Source organism: Drosophila busckii, chromosome 3L (assembly GCF_011750605.1).
Source record: "Drosophila busckii strain San Diego stock center, stock number 13000-0081.31 chromosome 3L, ASM1175060v1, whole genome shotgun sequence".
Lineage (NCBI taxonomy): Eukaryota > Metazoa > Arthropoda > Insecta > Diptera > Drosophilidae > Drosophila > Drosophila busckii.
This window is the reverse complement of record NC_046606.1, coordinates 19,884,134-19,899,123: the sequence shown is the minus strand read 5'-3', so window position 1 is coordinate 19,899,123 and position 14,990 is coordinate 19,884,134. Positions and strand designations below refer to the sequence as shown.

Genomic DNA, 14,990 nt, shown 5'->3' with positions numbered 1-14,990 from the left:
CATCGCTCAATAACAACATGACAAAGCGTATTTGTTATTTTTTTCAGATTTCTCAATATATTTTAATTTCCTAATATTGTGGGTGTAATACGTTTTTTTTTCGATTTGCGGGGGAGGGGGAGAAAGTAAGAAAAATAAATAGAAACAGTCGGTCATACATTCAGACGGACTATCGACACGGCTATATCGACTCAGTTTGCTTGCTGATCAAGAATATACTTTGTGAGGTCTGCCACGCCTCCTTCTCCCTGTTGCATGTGCACAACTTCTTCCAATTTTTACAAAAATGTCAAAGTGTATAAAAACCATATATGCAAAAAGATTATTAATTATTAATAATTATTAAATATTAATAAAAAAAAAAGTTCATTTATTTCTTCGAGCCAATGTAACTTTTTTCAGTTTGCATTTCAGTGTCTTGTTGAGAGGTTTCCTTGCTTTGTTTGCTTGACGTTGATGGGCCGTCTGAAGCTGCAGTATTAGCTAGTTCACCTTTAATTAGATCATAGGTCATGGCAGCATGCTGCATTTGCCTTTCGACACGTTCGCGCTCACGCTCCTCGCGCAGGCGATCAAAATCATCCATGCTCTTATCACGATATGACAAAAGGTCCATATACTCTTCCTCTTCACCCTCTTCACCCTCTTCACCTTCATCAATTTCATCGCGCTTACCCGGGGTACTAAGGTCCACCATGGATATTGATGAGGAAGTGGACACAACACGTTGTGAACGAAAGCGAATACGTAGCTCATGGTCGCCGTGCCCCCTTTCGGTATCCTCGCCAAAGTTGGTGAAATCAACCTCGGATGTTTCGGTAGTGCGCTTTAACGGTGCCGCCGAAGTTATTTTGGTCAAGTCCAAACGTGCTGTCGAGGCTTCTGGTGGCGCTTGACGCTGTGACTCATCAGCATAGGGCAACTCCTGTGGAAAAACGTCATCCCAGTACTGATCCTTGACAAGCTCTGGATGCTCATTGTGCATCTCATCGACTATGAGATAGCACACCTGCAAGTTACGATCGATGAGCCAGTTGAGCTCAAAATCGTCATCGTCATCGCCAAAAGGACAAATCAACGTTTCGGCCACTTTGAGCCAGCCCATAAAAAAGAAAAACTCCAATGTGCTAAAAAGCGGAAAATAATAGCTGACAGTATTTTTATGGGTCGTATCCAACCGCTCCACATACTGGTGGCCAAATATGGCGGCCAAGAAGTAAGTGTACACAGCCAAGGTAACCACCTGAGTGTAGACCAGCGGCACACTAATCATATCATAATGTATGAGCATATTGCAGCCCGCGCGAAACTTGTTAAGCTCATCAATCATGGACTTGAGTGAAAAATCGTCCCAGATGCGACCCTCTTTGCGGGCACGCGTCATAATGCTGGAAGCCCACATAATAGGCATCCAGTACTTGGGCGTCTTTGGAAACTTTTCGTCCAGCGCCTGTATAATGCTCGCCTCATTCTTGGTCAACATGCCCACATCCACGATATAATCATAGTTGGGAAAGCGTCGTTTAATACCAGGTGAAATCATGGTAAGCACCATGGTCAGCGAGAGACAGACGTAACGCATTATAGTGCGCCGCATGAGACGTCCATGCTCGTCCTGACCACGCACTAAAGCGCTAACATAGACAGCCAAGGGATCTGGCCAAGGCACCGTGATATACTGACTCCACCAGCGATCAACAATGATGGCCACATAGAAGCCAAGCACAAATGAAAGCGGTATGAGCGCCCCATAGCTACGGCAATAGTCTACGATGTCCTCAAAGGTGCTGGGGTAGGTTAGTAATTTAATTGTAGGGCTTATACTTAATTATGGGTGCTCTGACTTACGCTCTGCCTGTTTCATTCAGCGCATAGCGGTACAACATGGCCATGGCGTAGAAGCTGAAGAGGAATACCAACAGATCCACCCAGATTATCTTATAGATACTCGCGCGCCATCTTAAGTGCATTTACGTATTTTAATTAACACAGCTGAGGTAGCGAGCACTTACCTGCCTAGCAGCTTCCAAAAGCAGCCGAAATAACGACAGGTAGCTACTTCAGCGGTATACGAAACAGTCATGTTTATGCAGGACACGAAACAAACAACTCAAAAGGCAATGCGAGCTGCTTCTGATTAGATCAATATTTAATTGGAGTGAATTTCTTGAAGCGGCCTACTGCTTTGCCTATTTACAAAATATATTTTTAATGTTTGATTTGTATTTAATAGGCTTCACACTTTATCACATTAAAGTCTTTATTAAGCGAGCTTGCACTGATTGTCTTAGTCAACTAATTTGATTGGCATTCGGGCGTTAAATGAAGGCGATAACACAATTTTCAGTGGGGCTCAACACATTTGTGGGCGTAATTATCCAAATTAGATCATTTATATTTGCAGGCGACAACAAAGGCAATCACAATGCCAATTTGCCATCACAGCCACATGTGTAGATGTGTGTGTTTGTGTGTGTGTGTGTGTGTGTGTGTGTGTGTGTGCTAAGCGCTCTCATGGTAACTCCCAAAGCCCCCAAACCGCCTAAGACAATCCAACGCTTAATACACACAAATCTGTTTGCATATGTATTCGTGTATACATATGAGTAAACTCATCTACTTGGTAAGGTAGCTGTGTCAGTGGCAGTAAAATTTTAATGCCCCAACAACGCGTGCTGCCGAGACTTACAAGCCCACCGCACCCATCCCTATTCAGAAGTCTGCTTAGCTGCGTCTCGCTGCAAAGAGTGAAAGTGTGAAGAGAATTTCTAGTATCTTATCAGCATTTAGACCATGTATTCTACGATTACGATTACGATTGCGATTACATATACGGGTGCAAGTACTAATACAGTACTCGCTTAGCTATCTTTGATATTTGATATTGCAAAGTTGTGCTATTCAAATATAAACACTGAGCAAAAAATATGAATTTTAAACTGAACTAAACAGTGCCTAACCAATATAATATCAGATTATATTGGTTAAGCACTGTTTAGTTCAGTTTCTTTTTTTAATTCTCGCCCTTCTTATCTAATAATAAGGGAGCATTAAAAGAGTGTACAATTAATTCTCTAAGACCGCTTAAAATATTTAAAAATGCGACTAATTCATTAAATATAATAATCAATTTAATAAATATTAATTAGATGCCATTCAAATTATGCAAGACTAAAAGACTTAATTATCTACTGTACATTCGTTTAATTATACTATTATATATTTGTTGCTCTCATATTAACTCAATAGAGCTGTCGGTGCCACAGCTCCTCGGGCAGTGTAAACTTTAAACGTGACGCATGAGCCATAAACGCGAGTCAGCGGTCTATAAGCGCCTTGGTTTAATAATGCTCATAATCAGTTTATAGATAATTTAATAGTTGCTAATGGCGAAGCGTTTATCACACATGTGAGAAGTGAGAGTCCCAGGCAACAATAACAGTTTGTTGTAGCTAACTTACATACATATGTATGTTTGTATGTATGTGCTTAGCTTGAAATAAATCGATACACCTAAAGCAAACTACGCATACACAAACAGCGGATATTCCCATAAGTTTTAATCCAACAAATTAGTAGAGATTTATGTTTGCTAAATATTATTAAGTGATAACGGAACTAGCGTTTCGCATTACTAAGTATTATTATTAAACAAATAATTATAACTCAGCGGAGCGACTGTTATCTTATCGTGTCATCAAAGCATTTAAAATTAATCAAAGCATTATTCGTTATAGAACATACAAATGTATAAATATTGACGATGCTAACTTAATCAAGATGTATACGAGCATCCAAACAAAGATATTTTTAGCACTGCATTTAGAAATTAATTCAAGCCATAAATTTTACTAACCCACTCATAGATGACCCACAAAGTGAAATAAAAGTATTTTTAAAACAAAGATCTTAGCGTCAACAAAGTGCTAACTCAAGAGAGAGAGAGAGTTTATTCGCTGATATTGTGCTATATAGAATGTTGATATGAATACTAAATACACATATAGTAAGGCGTTTATTATCTTACGGTTTCAGTTAACGTTTTTCAGCGAGCGCGTTAACAGCTGCAAAACGTTTGGCGTTCGGTCGCTGCCAAAACCATTACGGCAGATCGGAAATAAAATTAAAAAGCAACAACAGGCAATACAACTAATAACAATCTTATCTAAACAACATAAATAATAAATGTCACGCGTGCGGTCGGGCGTTCGGCTGGCTGAGTGCTTGGGAGGGGGTTTCGGGGTCTCACATTAACTGTAACAGTTACGTTTTGTATGAAGCGGACAATTAACAACTCAAAGCCGCGATCGACGCGTCAGTTGCTCGCCAGCATCTCGCGTAGCTGTCACTTCTCATGAATGCTCTAATTACACACCTTGACCGTTGAGTTTTGTTGTTGTTGTTGTTGTTGTTGTTGTTGTGCATCTCCCACGCCCTGTCGTGCTCTGCTGCCCGAAAGCTACCTGCATTGCTCTTCTGGCTTTGTTTTGTTTACTGCACTCTCTCACATGCTCTGCCGTTGAGTCGCTTATCAGTAGCGGATGCTCGCCGCCTAGCTCTCAGTGTGGCTTGCTATTCGCTGTCTGCTTATCTTAAAGAACAGTTCGAAATTCGCGGCTGCAACTCGAATTCGTCCGGCAGACGCAGTCGGAACGTTAAGTGTAACAGTTGTTGTCGCCGTGAGTGAAGTTAATTGTGAGTAGTGTATGAAGTAATATTTGTAATATACACCCCGCTAAATACGCTAAATATCAGACTAGATAGATAGTGCAGCAGCTGCAACTGTATTCGAGTTGGTAAGTCGATTCATTGTGGGTCTTGCATTGCTAAGTGAATAGCATAAGTCAAGTGATTACATAAACTCCGCTCTCTCACCTAGACCCACTTTATTATCTTTATAAGCGCCACAACAATAGCTCGAGCGGCAACAATGTAAATAAATCGCAGTCAAGTTGCAAAGCACCAAATGACAAGTGGTTAAGCATCTGTTTGCTTATCAGTCAGTGGGCCTGACTCATCGGATAAAGTGGACCAAACCCTGCAGTGACAAGCCCAAAAATATAATAAAAACATACCTATGCCAAAATAAAATTGCAACACAGCGGAGTCACTTTAATAAGCCTAGCTATTGTTTACTCATCTATACTTTTATCTCTACGATAGTAAAAAAGCTTGAGATAATTATCTAAAAATAAATAAATCATTACTAACTGATTTAGGCTTATCAGCTTGTTAGAGCCAAACACGCAGAAAGCCATAAATAAGATATAATTTATAAAATGAAAACTATGAATAAACGGATTACAGTTTCTAGAACATTTGTATAGTAGATATTTATAGACAATAGATTAGTAGACTGTCCTCGCCTTAGCTTTGCTGTGCTTGAGCTTACTTATGATTGTCATTTGCGCTCAATTTGTATTGAGTTGTATAATAAAACGCCTTCTTTACATTGATAAGCGACTGTAGCTGTAATTGAATATATGTGGACATGTCCATTGATTTTTAAATGGGGCGGTGTCATCAATTGTGCATGATCTTGGAAGCTGCGGCAGAGCAATGAATGAACCCTAAGCTAAGTCTACAAAGCTGAAAATATTGTATGCTAATCATACGATTACGAATAATGGAGGTTTAATGAACTCTAACACAAACAAATGCTTGATTTTAAACAGGGCAAGACTGAAAGTGTCAGAGAGTGAGATACAAGCACGATGGTGCAGCAGCATATGGTGTGGAAGGTGCTAACGCGTCGGAAGCATGTGCAAGCCGAAGGTAACGAGGGGGAGTCGAAGCTTAATCGTGTGCTCGGCCTATGGGATCTCACAGCCTTGGGCGTTGGCTCGACCTTGGGCGCTGGCGTTTACGTACTCGCCGGCCAAATAGCTAAAGAGCAGGCAGGTCCATCCGTAATGATATCATTTGCCATAGCGGCACTTGCCTCATTGCTTGCAGGTGAGTGACCATCACACACACACACATACACACAAATGCGCTTAACTGTATGCAACTTGTACCTTTCATAGGAATTTGTTATGCGGAATTTGGTGCGCGTGTGCCCAAAGCGGGCTCAGCCTATGTCTACAGCTATGTCTGCATTGGCGAGTTTGTGGCTTTTGTAATTGGCTGGAATCTCATATTGGAGTATGTGATTGGCACGGCCAGCGTCTGTCGCGGCATAAGCCTCTATCTGGATACGCTGCTCAACGATACGCTTAAGGAAACGTTTGTTGAGATAGCCCCCATGCACGTCAGCTTCCTGGGCAGCTACTTTGACTTCCTTGCCTTTGGCCTGGTAATAGTCTTTGGAGGTAAGTGGCATCTCTATTATAATTGCTTTAAAGCATCTAATTAAAGACCTTGGTTGTTTCAGTGGCATTGGCTTTTGGCGTGGAGACATCAGCTTTGGCAAATAATTTTGTCACATGCGTGAATATTTTTATTTTGGGATTTGTCATCATAGCTGGTGCTATTAAGGGTAAGTATTAAATATATAATATTGGAATATCAAGATGAAAAAAGTAGATTAAAACGGTCTCAAAAGGTTCCTTTTTATCTAACTTCATCAGTTTAAGGTTCAGCTGTAAATGGGTGCCAGACTAATTCCAGTGAAATAGAAGCGATATAAGTGATTAAATCGAAGTTTTATTCAAACGGGAGGGATTTCTGTGGGCCAGAGGCTTGACTAAAATATATGTATTACAAGTAGTTTTATTTTTAATTTCTTTGCTTAGCTGATTTCAGTAACTGGACTGTAGATGCCGCTGCTCATCCGAATGCCACTCACATAGGCTCTGGCGGCTTCTTTCCCTATGGCTTTGCAGGCACTTTAAAGGGCGCAGCCACGTGCTTTTTTGGATTTGTGGGCTTCGATTGCATTGCGACCACAGGCGAGGAGGTGCGAGAGCCGCGAAAGAATATACCACGCTCCATACTCTTGTCGCTGCTCATCATTTTTCTCTGCTACTTTGGCGTGTCCACTGTGCTCACCCTGATGCTGCCCTACTTTCAACAGGATATCAATGCACCGCTGCCCTATGCCTTTGAGTATGTGGGTTGGCCGGTGGCCATGTGGATTGTGACAATTGGCGGTTTGGTGGGACTGCTGGCGAGTCTATTTGGCGCACTTTTTCCCTTGCCACGAGTCATGTATTCTATGGCGCAGGACGGGCTGCTCTTTCGATTTCTGGGCAAGATAAGTCCACGCTTTCAGGTGCCTGTTACGGGTTCTGTTGTGGCAGCCCTCTTTACCTCAGTCATAGCGGGAATATTTGATCTGTCGCAGCTGGTCAGCCTCCTGTCCATAGGCACACTGCTTGCCTACAGCGTGGTGGCCATTTCGATAACCATTCTACGTTACATGGAGTACAGCGAAGCGGAGTCGCAGCATTCTACTCAAACGGCATCAGAAACTACAGCTTTGACTTCAACTGAACTGCGCTTCACATGGGGCTCAGCTTGCACTCAACTCTTCAATGTGCATAAGGCAGGGCAGCCTAGTCAGCTCTCCGCAAGAATTGTGGGCGTGCTCACGTGTTTGTTTTGTAAGTAATTCCAATCAAATAAAAAAGGTCTACTTGCATACCTGTTAAATAGTAGGGTCACAATATTTGAAATCAACATGAAAACAACCCAAAATTAGCTTCGAGAAGGTTTTATGGGACACATAATAATTGAATATTTTTATTTTAAAAACGATCTAATGTTCAACTTAAATTTTTGGGTTTGCTCAATAGCTTAGTGATTATGATTGAAATATTATAATGAAAAGAAAAAGTAGGAGTTTTTGAGAATATTCATTCATATATTTGTCCTTTTATACATTTTTATTTTAACATGGAAATGGAAGTTGTGCAAATGTATGTAACCGGGAGAAGGAGGCGTGGCAGACCACATAAAGTATATATATTCTTGGTCAAAAAGACAAGCTGAGCAGATATAACTATATCCGTTTGTCTGTCTATCTGTATGAGTGCCTGTTTCTCAGCCACTTGAAGAGCTAGATCAACAAAATTTTGCATATACATGCTCCTATACCCGTGCTAAATTTTTATTTTATTTTTTTTTATTTCCTCCCCCATCTCTCGAAAACCAAAAAAAAAACGATATTAAGCAATAAAAAAATAATTCCAAATCTGAAATAAATCACAAAAGCGCTTGGTCATGTTTTCGACCGATGGCAAAAATTTCAGAACGTTCGGTTAAATAACTGAGGAATTATTCACATTTTAATTTTCAATATAGAAAGCGGGGGGCGCATGCTGATGCACCATACGAACTTCGCTGCTGACGCTACAGCGAAGACGAGCTGTGACGCGTTAGCTGTTTTGCGTGTATGTGTTTGTGAGCGCGAGTGCGTGCGTGTGTTTGCTGCATATAACAGTGTATATAAAGGTTGGTTGCGCCCAACTTTAAAGCGTCCACTTGTTTATTTACATAAAAGTCGTAAGTCGCTATAAAAATGTATCTAATTATTGGTCGCTTTCTCAACAAAAATTGTTATAATAATATAATTTCTGCAAAAATAATTAATAATAATTTCAAAGATTATTTTGCGATTACGATTACTTTCGATAAATTATTTAATTGATTAGTAAATTAATGGAAATTTAACAGCTATATTTTATACGTCCTCACAGGTCTTTTATCTTTGGCTTTGGGTGTGCTGCTGATGCAGGCCTATGGCGCCATCAGCTCCAACGAGCCTTGGGCCTTGACACTGCTCGTCCTGCTGCTCGCGCTCATTGTGCTGGTGCTGGTGTTAACCTGCCTGCAACCCAGAGAGGCGCGTAGTCGGCTCTTTCGCGTGCCCTTTGTGCCCGTGGTGCCCGCCATCAGCATTTTTGTCAATATCTATTTAATGCTGCAGCTGGACAGCTGGACTTGGGTACGCTTTGGCATTTGGATGCTAGTGGGTGAGTGTGAATCAGAGTTTATCCTCCAAAGTAGTTTGCATGTTGTAGTCTAATGCATGTCTATACTAACCCCCAATGGCCTAGGCATACCTATCTATATAGCCTGCTGTTGTCTCTACGATAACAAAAACAAGCTGCGCAATCCCGAGCGCTTGGCCTACTACAAAGCCTTGCAGGAGCAGAAGCAGCCGCCGCCCAGCAATGGTCATATATCCAGGCAGGACACTCTCAGCAATGAAGCGCAGTTGGTAAGCACAGCCAGCAGCTTGGATCAAATACAGCAGCTAAGCGAGGTGTGCGACGACCTCAAGCAGCTGAAGCATGCCAATGGCAAAATCTTCTATGTGGAGGACACCAAGAGTGTCCATTCAAATAGCACAGAAGCGACACGAGAGCTGGGAGAGGATGAGCACTCGGTCATAGCCATGCTGGACGATGTGCTCGATGCGCAGGATACGCCCAAGCCGTTGCATATGTTTGAGCGCAACTACAGCATCGACTCGGAGATGTATCCCAGCGTCATAGAGCAAACTATTGTGGCCACTGTTCACAGCAGCAGCAGCGAAACGGAGAGCCAGCGCTCAGTGCAGCTGGAGGATTATAAATTGGCAGCGCAGCAAATGAATAGACGAACTCTTCGACAGCGAGGCCTTCTATGAACAGTTGCAGGCAGCCCAGCAGAGTCTAATTAGAACACAAGGTCCTGCTAAATTAAATGTTAAATTAAGACGTGCGCCTTCGATTAGCTCTGTGGTCTCACAGGCGTCGCTGGCATCTGCCGTGGAGGATCCGCTGCATTCGGAGAAATTCAAGAATCGACTGAGTAGCCTCATAATGAACTCCAGCGCTCATAAGCCTAGCACCAAGCCAGCCCAAGTCGAGCAAAAGCGTGGGGCAGCCAGGCCGCAACTTAAGCAATCGAAAAGCGAAACGGATGTGCGATTACTGTTGCTGCAGGCCATACGAGAGCTCAAAACAGACAACGATGATGAGTCCGAGCAGCCCAATAGGAATGCCAATGGTGATGCTGCTGCTGCTGCTGCTGATGCTGATGCTGATAAGGCAACAGCCCACATACCACGTGCTCCGAAATTCGATCCGGTTTTGTACAAGACCATAAACAGCATTAGTTTGCACAAACAGCGACCCAGTTTGAGTCGAGAGCTGGTCGATGCCAAGAACTCAACCCTAACTACATCACAGGCTCAACCAGAGGCAGTGGCGACAGAGGCGGCGGACTCGGACTCGGCGCTAGAGCCATTGCCATTCAAAGCGAAATTGGAGGCCATACTGCAGCGGGGCCCCTCGCATCGCCTGCAGCAGCGTGCCGCAGCGGATGTGCTGGTAATGCGCCGTCGGCCGCAGTCGACATACGTGGAGGAGACGGCCCATTGAATGAGAGTTGAGAGTCGACTGTAACCGAAGAGCGTGCAATTTTCTAGCGCACTCTGCTAACTGTAATCTAATGTTATGTAGTTGTAGCTAGTTAAACAGCAGCAATGCTAGACAATAAGTAGCTTAGTTAGAGCCACTGTGCAATTCAATTGAGGCAAATATTTTACACACGTGCCAAGATATTAAGCGTAACCTCAGTCCGTAGCATATAACTTAGCCTAATACTAGTTCCTCATTTAAACTAGTCGCATACGAAATAGTATTATAAATATTGCATGTGCATGTGGGTGGAGAAACACAAATCTTTGAGCTAATTAATGAGTTTGCTTTTCAATTTAGGTCTGTCCATATACTTTTTGTACGGACTGCCCAATAGCTATAGGGAAATGCGTAGACGACGCGCCGGCTGGCATAAGCTCAAATATAGCGAGCACTTTTAAGACTCAATCAAACGACGAGAGCAGCAGCAGAAGCAGCAGCAGCAGCAGCAACAGCTGAACATTAAAAGCTGATCATTAAATAGAATGTATTTGTATGCTAAGCCGATTTGATAAATGCGCACAATTTGTTGTTATAAATAAAAATCTAGTTGTAATTAATAAAAGTCAAATGTTGTACCTTTCTTTGATTCTAAGCAGTCAAGAGGATGTTCAGAGAACAACTGCAAGCGCTTCCGGCATTGGAATTGGTATTGAGTGCCCAAGACGATCGTTAGACAGTTTATTAATAAACGCATGCATAGATCGACATTGTCGCTCAATTCCCCATTGGCCGTGTCGTTGCGCCTCGTGCACTGACTTTGATAAATTAATTGTTGCAAGGCGGCGGCTCGATCGTCTCTCATGTACATACATGGGCAACTCCCTTGACTCGGATTTTGATTAGACTGCTAAACAACCCCTTGGGCTCTGCTCCTGCCCCAGTCAGACAATCGATTTGAGACAAACATATCGCGCTCTCTGATTTATGCGGCAGTTTGCCAGCTCGGGCTCGACGCTGCTCGCTGCTTGCTGCTTGCTGGTCAGGTTGATGATGCCAGCTACCAGATTTGTATAACCACAACTAGGCACAACTGGCGACTTTTTGGCGTCGGTACGCGCGGCTGGTGGCGGGCAGGCCTGGCAGCTGTATATGGAATGTGGTGTGGTCTGGCTCTTTTGTGCTGTGTAAGTGTAACAAATTGTAATCGTATTTTGCGCTAGCCACCCCCAGTCTGAGGGCGTGCCCGCGCCGACTCCCCCTTTGCACCCACGCCCTTGCTTTATTATTATTAACTTTGTTATGGTGCACAGAAGTCTCGCAAGACGTTCCACCAATTCCCCTGCGCCGAGCAATTGGTGGTGGGCTCTTTTTTTTTTTGTTTTGCTGTCTTGTTTTTGTTTTTGTCTGTTGGCTACACTTGCTGCTGCCGCCCCCTTTATCTAGTAAAGCGACCAAATAGTTTTATGGCATATTTATGGCCGCCCAAAACTTAAAGTCAGTTTCCCAAAACAACAGCTAAGACTTTAAGCACTCGCACTAGCTCTGTGACAAATTACGAAAACCCAAAACTAATTAACAGACACAGTCAGCGCATTACATTCAATACCAATTGCCATTTGCGCAGTACACAGATTTATACACTGTCCGTCTGAAGTGGAGTTTGTCTTGGAGAAAATTTTCAAAATTATTGTCTTATTCATTTATGTATTTATGTATATTTATTTCCATGGAACTTATAACATATTGATTTTTTCTTTATTGCATTTATTCCTATATTACTTTTTTTTCTGTAGCTAGCATGCAAGGCTTTCATTTTATAATTATTTGACAATCTTTTGACAATTTATTAAATCTGCACACAACATTTGTTAGGGTGTATTCCATATGTAAGCCTTTAAGCTCAGCTCTAATAACATTCCCTAACTCCTTCAATGTGTGTGTGTGTGTGTTTTGTTTTTGTTTGAAGTTAGTTAGTTCTGCTGGCCAAAGCGGCTTTTCATATCTTTAAAGGAGGCTCTAATCGCTAATATATAATCACAATTAAAACTATTGGCACCTACCCAAATTGTTTTTATTCACCGGAATCGAGAGCTGTTATTGCCTTTCTCTGTTTGTTTTTTATTTACCTCGTTTTTGTGTTTTCTCTCTCTTTTTTTGTTCCGTAAATTGTTTCGAAAATTAAAATATGTGTGTAGCCGATTCTAACAACGGAAATTGTCAACTACCAAAAACATTTGCAGGTAGCCATGCGGGCGATGTGCAACCTGCATGTCGCACTAATACAGCTCGTGTGGCATGTCTACTGGCTCCAGCCAAAGTCAATGGGACTCAACAAAAACATTTTGTCAAAACATAAAGGCGGCTGCCACTGTACGCAAAGTGGATCAGTGGATTTGTTATTGCTGGTCTGGCTCTAACTCTGGTTGTGGTTCTGGGCCAGGAGAAAAAACACAGTCAACAGCTGCACAGCTGCTGGTTACAGGGTAAATCCAAATAGAGCCAGAGTTTTGTCATTGGTAGCCATGGCTACCGAAAAAAGGATTAGCACTTGGCTTAGCTATTTGTTCAATCGCCCAATGTGGAAGACAACAAGAGCAGCAAATGCAACAATTGCAACAATGTGCGTATGTCAAGGTCTCAGTTGTGGTCACAGCAAGTTTCATGTGTTAAGCACTGATTGCTGATTGTTTAAGTTAGGTTCCAGGTTGTAACTGGTTCATCTAAGGCTTGGCTTATGGCTTGAGATTATGTGGTTGGATTAGGGTTAAACTCTTGGCAGAACGAAATCACTTAATTGAGGGTATAATAGTTTTATGCTGTATAAAAATAATAATCTTTTTGATTATAGACTTCACTTCCGCGCCATCAACTTTTGCACCTATCGGATTAAATTATGCGCTTCTTTCTTATTTAACCGCACTTTCAAAATCAAGCTCACGCCTTCATATCAAATCAACTTCAATTGTTTTCCTTGCAATTTACCTCAGGCCATTGAATCTTTAAATCGCTTTTATATTCTTCCATTCCTTCTCTGGTCCTCCCCAACGTGAAAATGTGGAAATTGACAACAGTGTTAAGTCTGGCTTTGTACCTTCAGCAAATTGTTAATCACAATTTGTTTGAATTTCATTATAATTTCGCTTGATTTCTCACAGAGCAGACTGCATTGCATCCTTGTGTGTCCTTGTGCACACAGCATAATTGCTCCTTTGTCATATGCCACAACCAAAGAGCAGCAGCAATAGTAGCAGCAACAACAACAAAAGCAATTCCGAGCACAACAAGACCAACAAGAATGGAAAATAATACGCTGCTGATTTTCTACTCGACTTCAATTGATTTTTATGGCCAGTTCGTCATTTTCATCTCCCATTTTACTCTCGCTCCGCTTCTATTCTGCACTTCTACACAGTTCGCTTCTTTTTCCTTTTCTTCACTACTACCATTTATCTTCTTTGCTTGGCTTTGCTTCATAAGTATTTCGGACAAATTGTTTGCTTGTCATAACCTTTTTTAATTTTTTCACTACGTTTTTTAAGAAGAATAATATTTACAGAGCACGCACAATAGACCTGGCAGACGGAGCAGGACCTCAACTGCCTGCCCACGTCTCCTAGCTATTCGAGCTCTATTGCAGCGCCCACAAGACTCGCATTGTTTTCACACACTGAATTCCATGACAATGAGCACATTATTGAGCTCAAGACATAGAGAAGAGAAACTCTGTGCATAGAATGCCAAGCGAGCACAAGAGCTGAGTCCTGAGCCGAGCCGAGCCGAGCTGAGCAGTGTGGAGGGAAGAGCAGCGAACCAATTCAAATTCAATTTGCCCCATTATTCGAGGCCCATTGTTCATGCTAAATTCTAGGCTATGAGTAGAGTTACAATGCAGCAGGCAGCCAAGACTGCAATCCAAGTTAAGTGCAATACAAAAGGCGGTAGATTAAAAATAGCAAAGAGCTGAACGCAAGATGAGCACTGCACTTGGCTCTGTAAATGAGGAAATGTGGCCAGAAAGAGAGAGAGAGAGAGAGAAAGAAAGCGAGAGAGAGAGAGAGAGAGAGAGTCTCTAAACGAATGCAATAAGTAAATAACAAAATGTCGTTAGCATTTGTGACTGACACTCTCTAACAGCAACAGCCACAGAGTTCTAGACAAGAAGGGGCAGATTGAGCAACTGCAGCATGGAAACTTGGAAGCAGGACAATAGCAAATGCCTGCGCCTGTATTGCCTGCATTGCTGCTGTTTTCTGCTTCTATTCGGTCCATTTTGGCCTCAACAGCAGTAGCGACAGCAACAACAAGAGCAACAGCAACTACCAGCAACAATATCTCACAGCTGTCAACGGCAACAAATTGCGCGCTAAGCTGACATTAGATTTTGCGCTATGTAGACCGCATGGCTGAAATGGCTGCCTATGATACATGGCCCATATACTTGAAGCCTCCGCACACTTTGACGAACCCTGAATGCTCTTAAGTGGGCGTTAAGCAGTATTAATTATTGATTACATGTTTATAAAAAACATATTAGCACATAAAAGGGCATATGTTTATGGAATCAATTAAACAATAATTAGAACAGCTGCCTGCACAAACCCATACAAACTTATTTTTTTGCACGCTAAATAAAACTTTAATAAACTTCAACTTAATTAATTTCAAAATGTAGATTAATTTTTATGGAAAGTGGAGCAA

At 42.1% G+C, this 14,990-nt stretch overlaps 2 protein-coding genes across 2 annotated transcripts; one reads left to right on the top strand and one right to left on the bottom strand.

Moving 5' to 3' along the window:
* Positions 1-370: 370 nt before the first annotated feature.
* Positions 371-2,122, bottom strand: LOC108598234 (bestrophin-4). Its single transcript, XM_017984850.2, has 3 exons — positions 2,013-2,122; positions 1,849-1,959; positions 371-1,787 (listed from the first exon to the last, which is right to left on the bottom strand). Exons 1-3 carry the CDS (start codon positions 2,081-2,083, stop codon positions 371-373), a joined length of 1,599 nt encoding a protein of 532 aa, XP_017840339.2. The 5' UTR covers positions 2,084-2,122.
* Positions 2,123-5,341: 3,219 nt separating this feature from the next.
* Positions 5,342-10,742, top strand: LOC108600784 (cationic amino acid transporter 3). Its single transcript, XM_017988556.2, is given in 8 exon segments — positions 5,342-5,600; positions 5,676-5,955; positions 6,027-6,311; positions 6,374-6,478; positions 6,735-7,544; positions 8,640-8,915; positions 9,000-9,538; positions 9,540-10,742. Coding segments are annotated over 7 exon segments (3,027 nt in total). The 5' UTR covers positions 5,342-5,600; positions 5,676-5,714; the 3' UTR covers positions 10,311-10,742.
* Positions 10,743-14,990: the final 4,248 nt, after the last annotated feature.

Excerpts from the sequence above, each read along its gene's own strand:
- LOC108598234 (XM_017984850.2), bottom strand. The coding sequence starts at position 2,083 with ATGACTGTTTCGTATACCGCTGAAGTAGCTACCTGTCGTTATTTCGGC. Across the intron at positions 1,960-2,012 it reads TTTTGGAAGCTGCTAGGCAG|ATGGCGCGCGAGTATCTATA; the intron begins GTAAGTGCTCGC and ends AATGCACTTAAG. Across the intron at positions 1,788-1,848 it reads CTGAATGAAACAGGCAGAGC|CACCTTTGAGGACATCGTAG; the intron begins GTAAGTCAGAGC and ends AACCTACCCCAG.